The sequence below is a fragment of the Xenopus laevis genome, chromosome 7S, assembly GCF_017654675.1.
Source record: "Xenopus laevis strain J_2021 chromosome 7S, Xenopus_laevis_v10.1, whole genome shotgun sequence".
Taxonomy (NCBI): Eukaryota; Metazoa; Chordata; class Amphibia; order Anura; family Pipidae; genus Xenopus; species Xenopus laevis.
In genome coordinates, this window is record NC_054384.1 from 66,778,808 (window position 1) to 66,791,005 (window position 12,198).

Here is a 12,198-nt window from a genome sequence, read left to right on the forward strand (position 1 = left end):
TGGGCTGTCATATCTGTTATGCTTTAATACACTTATAAAGCTGTAACAGAATAGTATTCAGTGTAGTGTTTATGACTGTTTTGGCCTGGTTACCACAATTTATTTTTCATCCAGCACTTTCACAGACCAGTAGGCTTATGAAGAATCCCCTGAGTTCAAATCCAATCATTAGAGCTTGGTAACTTTTTTTGCAGCACAAAATGTCAGCTCGTTCTGCTCTGAAAAAAAAGTTGTAGGGTTTTAATGCTAATCTTGTCATCTCATGTTCAGCTAAAAGCCCTGTTCTAAAGATGCAGTAAGTCTAAAGATAAGATCTGGGAAAGAGTAAACAAATGCACCCTAAGGGCAGAGATACAGGCTACAATTCGGGGAGATTAGTCGACCGGCGACAAATCTCCTCACCTTCAGGGAGATTAATCTCCCCGAACTGCCTCCCCTGCTTTCCCGCCAGCTAGAATGAATATCGCCGGCAAGATGGCACTCGGAGTGATTCGTTTTCCGAAATCGCCCGAAGTTGCCTCACAAGGAAAACGAAGCGCTCAGAGTGCCATCCCGCCGGCGATATTCATTCTAGCCGGTGGGGAAGTAGTTCAGGCAGATTAGTCACCCCAAAGAGGTAATTTGTCGCTGGGTGATTAATCTCCCCGAATCGCAGCTTGTGTCTCTGCCCTAGGGAATGTCCTGCTTTCCTATATCCTTGGTCACACATGAAACCCAATACCTGGATATCGTGAGCCGTAAGAGGGGTCTTTATCTCTGGTTTCTTCTTTGGTGGGGGAGCAGGTTTGTGAGAGGGAGGAAGATCCGCCCTAAAGATAAAAAAAGGTAAAGTTATAGTGTCACTCTTGCTTAATGCCTGGTATATTTTATTAACAAATGGGCAAAAAAAAACCTTATCGGTTTAATAAAATGTTATTGTTATTATTAAGCCACTCTTTATATAATGACAACCTTGTTAGAATTTACAAGCAGTATGTACATTAGGCTCTGCAAGTTTAAATCATAGCAATTTCAAGCAGGGGATCTCTTATCCATAAATCTATTATCCAGAATACCCTGAAAACTGGCAATTCCAATTCCCAATCAAAGACTGATTACATAAACAGCTCTTTATTCTTCCTGTTGCTCAGTAATAATAAGATGTTGCCTTATAATTGATGTTAGCTTAGCAAGTATAAACCTGCGCTAATGGCAAAATTGTATTGGTTTTAAAAAATCCAGGTAACAGAACCTATATCTACTATCACTATGTTCAGAAAAGTCCATCTTTTAAGGGTGGTGGCAGAAGAGGCTACTGGGGAAAATTAGTCGCCCATCGACAAATCGCCTCTTCTTCGGCGACTAATCTCCCCTAAATGTCTTCCAGCCGGCGATTTACATTCTAGCTGGCGGGATGGCACTCTCCATTTTCCGAAGGTGCCTCATGAGGAGGTATCACTGGATACTGGATAAGGTGTATCTGTTATTAATTCCTTGCTATAGGCTGATCCTGTCAGTACAATATCCACAGAGCAGTATGTGTGGGATCAAAATAATTGGAGGTACCTGATGGAGAACTTGTGATCTAGTTGTGTGTGACTAAGATCCAGTTTTATAGGTATATCAGCAGTCTGATTAAATAAGAGCATGTGGTCAGGTTTGTGCATATAGTTTTTTTGAGGCAAGTTTTACAGTCAAGGAAATAAAACCAGTATAAAATATCAGAACTGGAAAATGCAGGCAAGCACACACCAACAAATGTAGAAAGCAGGAGCAGTTCTTGTGATGTAAAATAACTTTGGTTTATTGTTACATATCTCAGTCATATCTAATAACCTTATGCGTTTCATGCCACATATAGGCATGTTATTAAGAGCGTATGATTAAGTGCCCATATGTGGCACAAAACACTTAATGGGCATGTAAAGGCAAAAAAATAAAACCCCATTTTTACTTTCTTTAATGAAAAAGAAACCTATCTCCAATATACTTTAATTAAAATATGTGTACCATTTTTATAAGAAACCTGACTGTAGTGAAATTCTCCCTTCATTTACTGCTGTGGATAGGAATTGTCAGACGGTCCCTAACTGCTGAGCAGGGAAACAATCCTACTTATGAACAGCAGGGGGAGCCCCCGCTTACTTCCCAGCCATGCAGAACTCAAGCTTTTTTTATGCTGATCCCTAAGCAGCCCAGACCACACTGAGCATGTGCACTGTCTTAGTCTTGCAAAGATGTTTAACAAAGTTAAAAGATGGTGACCCCCTGTAGCCAACTTTGAAAGCATAAATTATTGTGGTGCAGTAAGTTCATGTTTATATTTAGTATACAAAATACAGCATTTCTAGCCTTATTCTATTTTAGACTTTACATGCCCTTTAAGATATAACCTATTAGATATGATTGTTTGAGATATGTAACAATAAACTAAAGTTGTTTTACATCACAAGAACTTCTATACATTTGTTTGTGTCCAGGTAAGTGCTAGCCTTTATACGTGAGTTAAGTTGTACACTCACATGTCGCTGTCGGTATCACTGCGCTGTTTCTGCTTCTTCCTGCACACCACAAATGCACTCACCGCTGCAATAATAAGGAGAAGTGCAGCCACCACACCCCCAATGATTCCGAGAAAACTTCCAGAAAGGCCCTGGGGAAGTGGTTTATCTGTAACAATAGCATAAGAGCATGTAAGTAGCATGACACACATCTTGTCATAATGCTGCCCTTCAGAATAACATTACTACAAATTAACATAGAAAATGATTACATGGTATTTATCATTCCTGCTTCTGTCAGTGCATCATTCAGTTTTGGGGTGATCCTTGCTGCAATGTGAACTTGATCTGCACCTTGAAGTGAAAAGTATGCTTTGGTTGATGGGAGTAGGCTTAACACCTCTTCTAGATAAAATTACAATAAGGAGAAGGCTGACCCCACAGATAAATGTAGAAAGCGGTTCCTGTACCCTGGAGATGATTTTCTGAGCGCCTATGATGCCTGCGTGATGATATCTAGGGTAAATATATCTTGGTATTCTAATGAAAAACAGACCTTGTTTTCAGTCATAGTTGTCATTTCATTACTGTTCTTGCTCACAAGCAATATTGCCAAGTGTCAGTGATAAATCCCACTATATTACTGTGAGATCCTGTCTACTGTTATAAAATTGATCTATATAACCACATCAACTCTTCTTACGTATTTCTGCAGTGATGTACCTTAAGCCTCTGCATCAATGCTCCTTCTTCTGGGCTATTTAACTGCTCTTTAAACAGAGGCTTCAATTTCTGCCAGCAGACAGCACGCCTATAGTGTCATCAAACTATAACTGTCTTTATTTAGACCACGGTAATGTGCATTTTGCTAATTGGACCAGTGTTGTTAGTGGAGTGCCGCAAGGCTCTGTACTAGGTCCTTTGCTTTTCAACTTGTTTATTAATGACCTGGAGGTGGGCATTGAAAGTACTGTTTCTATTTTTGCAGATGATACTAAATTGTGCTATAGGTTCCATGCAGGATACTGACACTTTCCAGCTGGAAAACTGGGCAGCAAACTGGAAAATGAGGTTCAATGTTGATAAATGCAAGGTTATGCACATTGACAAAAATAATATAAATGTACGTTATACACTAAATGCAAGTGTGTTGGGAGATTCCTTAACAAGTTGTCTAATTCCAGGCAGTCAAATACAAGAGTCCTCTGCACTCAACCCATTATCAATATATTTAAGACAGAGACATTTTGTGCATACTGCTACTGAAAAATGCCTTACCCTTTAAACAAAACAGGGATTGTTTGTCCATATATTGCAATATATTTAAGCTGGCCAACTACGTCAAAGTCATCCCATATCTGGCCAGTCCTATGTTCAATTTTATCTGATTCATTAAGAATTCTATTGCTTCATTATAAATTTTACAAAGGGACTAAGTTTTACCTGCAACTTAACTTGCTGCTTTCAAAGTAAACCTCCATACTTGGCTGCCCTTTTATTAGACACCAGTGGGATCACCTGACTATATATTGCAATATATGGACAAACAATCCCTGTTTTGTTTAAAGGGTAAGGCATTTTTTAGTAGCAGTATGCACAAAATGTCGCTGTCTTAAATATATTGATAATGGGTTGAGTGCAGAGGACTCTTGTATTTGTCTATATGTATTTTGTGGTCACACCCTCATTGCACCCCCGCCTAATGGTTTTAAAAAATAGTGGTGAGCACAACTTTCCCTTGTTTGTTATAATTCCAGGCAGTGCCATTCTGTGGCCACTAAAGCAAATAAAGTTCTGTCTTGAATAACTGGCATTAAATCAAGGGATGAAAACATAATTTTTCCACCTTTATAGGTCCCTGGTAAGGCCTCATCTGGAGTATGCAGTTCAGTTTTGGACTCCAGTCCTTAAGAGGGATATAAATGAGCTGGAGAGAGTGCAGAGACGTGCAACTAAATTGGTTAGAGGGATGGAAGACTTAATTTATGAGGGTAGACTATCAAGGTTGGGGTTATTTTCTCTGGAAAAATGAAGCTTGATGCTTGTAACATGATTACACTTTACAAGTACATTAGAAGACATTATAGACAAATAGCAGGGGACCTTTTACCCATAAAGAGGATCACCGTACCAGAGGCCACCCCTTCAGACTAGAAGAAAAGAACTTTCATTTGAAGCAACGTAGGGGGTTCTTCACAGTCAGGACAGTGAGGTTGTGGAATGCACTGCCGGGTGATGTTGTGATGGCTGATTCAGTTAATGCCTTTAAGAATGGCTTGGATGATTTTTTGGACAGACATAATATCAAAGGCTATTGTGATACTAAACTCTATAGTTAGTATAGGTATGGGTATATAGAATTTATGTGAAAGTAGGGAGGGGTGTGTGTATGGATGCTGGGTTTTCATTTGGAGGGGTTGAACTTGATGTACCTTGTCTATTTTCAACCCGATTTAACTATGTAACTATGTAAATAAAGACATTTTAATAGATAATATTATGGGCACATTTACTAAGGGGCACATTTACTAAGGATCGAATATCGAGGGTTAATTAACCCTCGAATTCGACCCTCGAAGTAAAATCCTTCGAATATCGAAGTTGAAGGATTTTGGGCTGATCCTACGATCTAACGATTTGAGGGATCCATCGATCAAACGATTTTCCTTCGATCAAAAAAAGCATAGAATAGTAATGGGGAAGGTCCCCATAGGCTAAAATTGTACCTCGGTAGGTTTAAACTACCAAAGTATGTAGTCAAACTTTTTTTTAAAGAGACAGTACTTCGACTATCGAATGGTCGAATAGTCTAACAATTTTTAGTTTGAATCGTTCAAATCGAATTCGAAGTTGTAGTCGAAGGTCGTAGTAGCCTATTCGATGGTCGAAGTACCCAAAAAAAATACTTCGAAATTCTATTTTTTACTTCGAATCCTTCACTCGAGCTTAGTAAATGTGCCCCTTAGGGTCGAAGTGAATTTTCGAATTCAAAAACTTTGAATTTTTGGGTACTTCCATCATCGAATAGGCCAAAATTTGATTCAAATTGAAAAAACTTTGACTTTGAAAATCGAAGTACTGTCTCTTTAAAAAAACTTCAACTTCGACACTTCGCCACCTTAAACTTGCCAAATTGCTATGTTACCATATGGGGACCTCCTGGAACCTATAGCCAGTATTTACGTTCGATCGAACGATTTGAATACGATCGAAAACGGCTACATTTAAACAAAAAAAAACGTTGACTATCGAATTTCTACAATTCGATGGTCGAATTTTGAAGTTTTACCACTTCGAAATTCGACCCTTAGTAAATGTGCCCCTATGGGAGCACTGTCCAGTGTCGGACTGACCCACAGGGATACCAGGAAAACTCCCGGTGGGCCCAGGTGTCAGTGGGCCCTTCCTGCTTCTAAACATTTGGCCTATTTCATGGCAATTCCTTATTTCATTAACAAAGAGGCTAAATAGATGTAATAATAGATTATAGTAGGTAAAGAAAAGAAGAGAATAGAGTTTGAGTAAGGAGAGGCAAAAAATAGTACTGAGAGTGGGCCCCTGATCTAAGTTTTTTTGGTGGGCCCCTGGCGTCCCAGTCCGACACTGGCACTGTCAATGGTTTGCTGTAATTGGTGTACTATTCCAGTGGCAGGAGAACACTGTCAGACATGCACCTCAGAAGGACAGTGGATGTGCACTGTGATTTTCTTGTTTTGGATGGTGGATAAAACTACTAACTTCATCATCCTCACTGACAGCATTGCAGCCACTTATCTAAACCCTTCTCCATTAATGTAGTGTATCCCTGCTCTGTAAGAGCCTAAACAAGCCCACCCCCTCCTTTAAATGATTAAAAAAAATGATTTTTTTGCTACGTTTTATTACTAATCTTTCTGTTCAGTCTCTCTCCTATTCATATTCTAGTCTCTTATTCCAACCAGTGCATAGTTGCTAGGGTAATTTGGGCCCTAGCAACCAGATTGCTGGATATGCAAATTGGGAAGCTGCTGAACAAAAAGCTAAATAACTCAAAAACCACAAATAACACAAAATGAAAAACAATTGACAGTTGTCTCAGAATATCACTCTCTGTGTCATAATAAAAATGAATAGAAAGGTGAACAACCCCATTAATGAATGCTGCAGTGTTTTTTCACATTTCAAGGTGTGTTTAGCGAAATGGGAGAGTAGGTGGAAGCCAGTAAGGGCAGAAGGACAGAATGTCATATAAGCGCACTGAAGCGCAGAACTTGAATTCTGCAAGCTTAAACACACCCACTAAGTTTGCTATGGAGAAAGAACGCCACATATTCAGTGATTTTCAAGGTAAAAACTGATGCTTTTATATTATATCAGCATAACTGTTCAGATGAGCATTAGCGCAACACTTCAAACCTAAATGTGTAGACTGGAGGGTGAACAACGCCTTTAACAAACAAGGATTGCAGAATAAAAATAGGATCAGAGGGCCCTGCTCTCAAAAGCTTACAATGTAAATCAGATTCTACCTTCTGATTGGTGCCTACATGTTACAAGACTTGATCCAGATGATTACAGTATCCCTTCTAGTACATAAACATCTATACAGAATGAAGAGCAATAATGCATTTATAATATATTGATGTCACTTAATAAAGTATTATTATACTGTGCTCTGGTTACAAACCAGCATACCTGGCCACAAATAATTAAACAAAGACAGTTCAACACTTCCCAACTGTGTTTTGTACTGCTGGGCTATTGCACAAGCAGCACAAGATTATACTTATTTTGCCTTCTGTTGGCAATTAAGGATTCACATGGCTCAAAATTTTGATTTCATTTACATTCATTTGTGTCACATTATACAATAAAACATTCAGAGGAATCTGTTGCGAAAGTAATATTGTAAGAAGTCATATGATAAAAACAAGTGCAAATCCACAATAATCAAGCAAAAATATGTTACGGGTTTATCAGGATTTTGGAAGCAAAGTCATGACTTTGAAACTGAAAAAGCGAAGTTTACGTGAAGGTGTACTGAAGTTTTTAAAAATAACTTGTTTACTGAATATAGAGTAAATATGAAAGTATTAAACAGTACAGATTATAGGACGGGCAATAGAGTAGAAAAATAAATATTTTTATGTCATTTTGATGCCAAAATATATTCAGAATGGACAGGGACATGCAGAAAGGAAAGCCCTGGAGCTAAAAGCACACGGGCTGCATGACAAAGAGCAGCAGCCAAATTATACTGGTCTAGGTCAGAGATGGGCAGAATCACATGTAGCTTTTCAACTTTATGATCATAACTTTGCAACTAAAAACCCCTGTCTTTGTTAACACATGCATTTGCATATCTACTGAATTACTTAGACAGGGGCCCAGGGAATGTGCACTGACCCATTTGGATATGCCAGTAGCACTTCCCTTATACTTATATATATTTTTACTTAGCAATGCAGGTGCTCCCACAACCCCCCTTGTGTATTTGCTTTTACAGCCTGTAGCTTTGGCTAAGCTTCTTGTGGCTTGTAGCATCCCCCATACCCACCCCTATTAATTAATAGTGGCCCTATGCTTTTAACTGCACCATATTTATACATTTTTGTCAAAAATGGGCGTTGGTTTGGGCAATCACTCTCTCTTAAAAGCTGCAATTCAGCAGCGGGGGAGGAGTTAGCCCTCCAGAAACCAAGGTTCAGCAGACTTTTACTTTTTACTTTACTATTGCTATTATGCAGAGAGACACAGGATCCTCAATACTATGACTGGTAGGTAAACAAGTTAGGGACCGCCATATGGGGTTTACCTTGATGTGGTATGGTGGCTTTTCAACTTTATGATCATAACTTTGCAACTAAAAACCCCTGTCTTTGTTAACACATGCATTTGCATATCTACTGAATTACTTAGACAGGGGCCCAGGGAATGTGCACTGACCCATTTGGATATGCCAGTAGCACTTCCCTTATACTTATATATATTTTTACTTAGCAATGCAGGTGCTCCCACAACCCCCCTTGTGTATTTGCAGAATCACATGTAGCTGTGTTTAGGTGAGAAAGAGTGAATTAAAGCGGAGTTAAGGTGACCATACACGGGAGGATAAAAGCTGCCGACAGACCAAGTCAGTAGCTTTTTGGCCCATGTATGGGGCCCTCTGACGGGCTTCCCCGATCGATGACGATCGGACGGGACTAAAAACCCTGTCGGATCGCGGCCGCATCTGTTAGTTGATGAGGTCCCGCAATCCGACCGCCTGTTACCCATCGTTAGGATCCGATCGTTGGGCCCTAGGGCCCATCATCTTTTTTAGATGATCATGAAGGCAATAAACATCTTCAAATTGTTAAAGGAACATCTGCCATTGACTTTTACATGATTTTGACAGGTTTTAGTTGGAGAATTTTTGGATTTTTAACAGCTTTGAAACATAATAAACCTCTAAAATCTGAGGGTTTTTTTATTTCAAAAATTAGTTTTACCCCTAAAAAACTCGGCCAGAAAAAAAATAGAGGCTTTATAAGCCTAACCTTCAATAATTCTGTAATTTTAGAGCTTTTTAGAGGTATAGGAAAACTACAAATATTCGAGATTTGGGGGAAAAAAAATTGATTGTTAGTAAATGGGCCCCTTATGGAATTATTTATACCAAACAATGTGAATATTTGCTTATTTATGAAAAAATCTGAATATAAAAAACTTGATCAAATACAACTGTGAAGAATTTTTCACATTTATAGACTTAAAAACTCAAATACCACGAATTTATAGGTTTAAAAACTAAACTTAGAAAACTTGAAAGCTTGATAACTCGAATTTTAAAAATGGCTTGCATTTTACCTAATACAACTCCCATTGTCACTGGGTGAACGCGCCGACTTTTAGATAACAATTTTTTACAAGTTTTCAAGGTTTTTTTTTGGCTTAATTGCGAATTTGTTAGTTTTTGTGCAAAAAAATTCAAATTGTGGCAAATATATAAATCTGAACCATAATAAATCACCCCTTAGGGGCCGATTCATCAAGAGTCGAATATCGAGGGTTAATTAACCCTCGATATTCGACTGGGAACTAAAATCGTTCGACTTCGAATATCGAAGTTGAACGATTTTGCGCAAATCCTGCGATCGATCAATTAAATCCTTCGAATCGAACGATTCGAAGGATTTTAATCCAACGATCGAAGGAAAATCCTTCGATCAAAAAATCACAGGCAAGCCTATGGGGACCTTCGGTAGGTTTTATCTACCGAAGTAGGTGGTCGAAGTATTTTTTAAAGAGACAGTACTTCGACTATCGAATGGTCGAATAGTCGAACGATTTTTACTTCGAATCATTCGAATCATTCAAATTCGATCGAATTCGATCGAATTTAACCAATTCGATGGTCGAAGTACCCAAAAAATACTTCGAAATTCGAAGTTTTTTACATTCGAATTCTTCACTCGAATTTTGTAAATCTGCCCCTTAGTGTACACTAAGGGGTTATTCACTAAACCTCCACTTTATCAAAAAAAACTAATTCGACCAAACTCCTAAACCTGAATCCCTTTAATTTACCATTACTCCTGAAAAATTTCGACCAAATCGTGTGACAATTCGAATCGTGCAACTTTTTCAATTTGATGCTCAAATTGTGCAAATCTTTTGAATTGTTGCTCAACTAACTTGAATTTGTCGAGTTTTCAACCGAAAACCAGTGTGAAATACCCGAAAATCATGAACATCTTCTGCCATTGACTTTTACATGAATTCTATAGTTTTAGCCAAAGTATTTTTGGATTATGTTTTTTTGCTGCTTTGGGGCTTAATAAATCTTGAATAATTTAAATTTTTTTACTTAAAAAACTCAACCAGAGAAACTCTGTCTTCCTATATAATAATCTTCAAGTGTCTCTGCGTCCAGTCCCTGTGTCCGTGGGATTGCGCTACTGCGCATGTGCCCCACGGACCGTTGTATCCAGTTGCTGCATTAGAAGGGGAGCGCATGCGCACTGTATCTAAAGCTTCATTACACTGCGAGTGCCGTTTACCATCAGGTTCGGCTGTGAGACCTCGCTGGTCAAGCGAACTTGAAAGGCAGGAGGGAGTGTATCACAGCAGCCGGCATCTGAAGGGAATCCCCGTGGAAAGGCAGGTAGGCAGCGGCTATTATATGGGCAAGCGAGGAGTTAGAAGGAGTCCCAGCAATTCCTATATAATGAGGCAGAATAGTGAGAGGTGTCCCGGGCAGGGAAGATGCGGCAGGAAGTTGCTTAGCGGCACTGAACCCTGGAGTGAAGCTGAATGAGCTCGGGGGGCACTGGCTGTTACACGAGTGACTGGTGTTGGCTGAACGGGCGGGGGGCGTGTCTCCCTCACGGGTTGCTAAGGTGCAGCCAACCAGACGCACTCGCCGCTACCTTTACTTTGGGCTATAGAAGCAGCACACAGGAGAGGGAGCGAGAGGCTCAGGTGAGGTGCAGAGATAAAATGTAAAGGAGTGGTGCCTGATTGGATGGGAGCAGCAGAGCCAACCCTCCAGCCTGTGATTGAGGCACCCAGCACTGTGACACAGAGAGGCAGCATTGAATGAACTGCACAAAAGCACTGATGGGATCACATGTCACTCAGCTTTCCAATTTCCCTGACAAGCTCAGGGCTGTCCCAAAGCTTCACCTGAAAATGCTCATTGATTTATGGGATCTGTGTTCATTGAGCTGCTGTTCCACAATGTCCAGTCTCCATCCCTGAGAGAGAGAGTCAGTATGTGCAGCAAGTAATGGAAGTGGTGTGTTCCAGCAGCAAGTGCCCCTGTCACTCAGTCCCCTTAACAGCCCTACCATGTGGCCAAGAGAAGGGATCCTATCCTATCCTATCCTATCCTCCTCCTATATAATAATCTTCAAGTGTCTCTGCGTCCAGTCCCTGTGTCCGTGGGATTGCGCTACTGCGCATGTGCCCCACGGACCGTCGTTACATATGTTCTAGCGCCCGTTAATTTAATGTCTAGTTGATAAATAAAATGCAATGCTCATTTCCTGACTGTAAGGTACCACTGGACGCAGCTAAGCCTTCGTCTGCACGCAGGGCAGGGGTGTGCAGGGTTCTGTGCATTCTCGGCGCTTGTTTATTCGGACCGTTTATTCGGACGCGCGTGCGTTGCGACAGACGCAATATGTTTGACGCACAGTGTCTGAGGAAGTAAATAGTGCTTGTGATTCTTACTTGTGAATGTTTCCTGTGTGATTCGGCTTGCCTTTGATATTTCTGATCTTCTGGTGTTTGACCTTGGCCTGTCCCTGACTTCGTTTGACTTCAGCCTGCCTACCGACCTCTGCCTGCTTCCGACTATGTTTGACTTCAGCCTGCCTAGTGACTTCTGCCTGTCGTTCCCTCCACTGAGTTCTCTTGGATTGGCTGTGACACTTAACCAGTCAACCTGTGACTTTAAGCACGAAGTACAGTAGACAGTTTAATAGAATTAAGAGTATAGTGGGTAAATATTTACCGATATTACATGTGGACAAGGATTTAAAGGAAATCCCATGCACAGGGTATAGAATTATAGCAAGGAGGGCTCCCACAATTGGTTCTATTCTGGCACCCAGTTTATATTCACGTGTTTCTAAATCTAAAACATGGTTACAAAGTGTAGGCATGTTTAAATGTAATGCAACAAGATGTGTGACATGCTCAGTGGTTCATGTAGCAGATAGTTTTGAATGTAGTGTAACACATGAAAAGTATA

The 12,198-nt window shown here is 40.1% G+C and overlaps 1 protein-coding gene across 4 annotated transcripts in view; it reads right to left on the reverse strand.

Annotated features, from left to right (window-relative positions):
* LOC108697601 (nectin-1) overlaps window positions 1-12,198 on the reverse strand; it is a 104,860-nt gene that overhangs the window by 12,291 nt on the left and 80,371 nt on the right. For all 4 annotated transcript variants that reach the window (XM_041571330.1, XM_041571332.1, XM_041571331.1 and 1 more), the window contains exons 6-7: window positions 2,502-2,649; window positions 722-809 (exon numbers count right to left, since the gene is read on the reverse strand). In XM_041571330.1, the coding sequence (XP_041427264.1) occupies window positions 722-809; window positions 2,502-2,649 (236 nt within the window). The remainder of the gene's footprint in view (window positions 1-721; window positions 810-2,501; window positions 2,650-12,198) is intronic.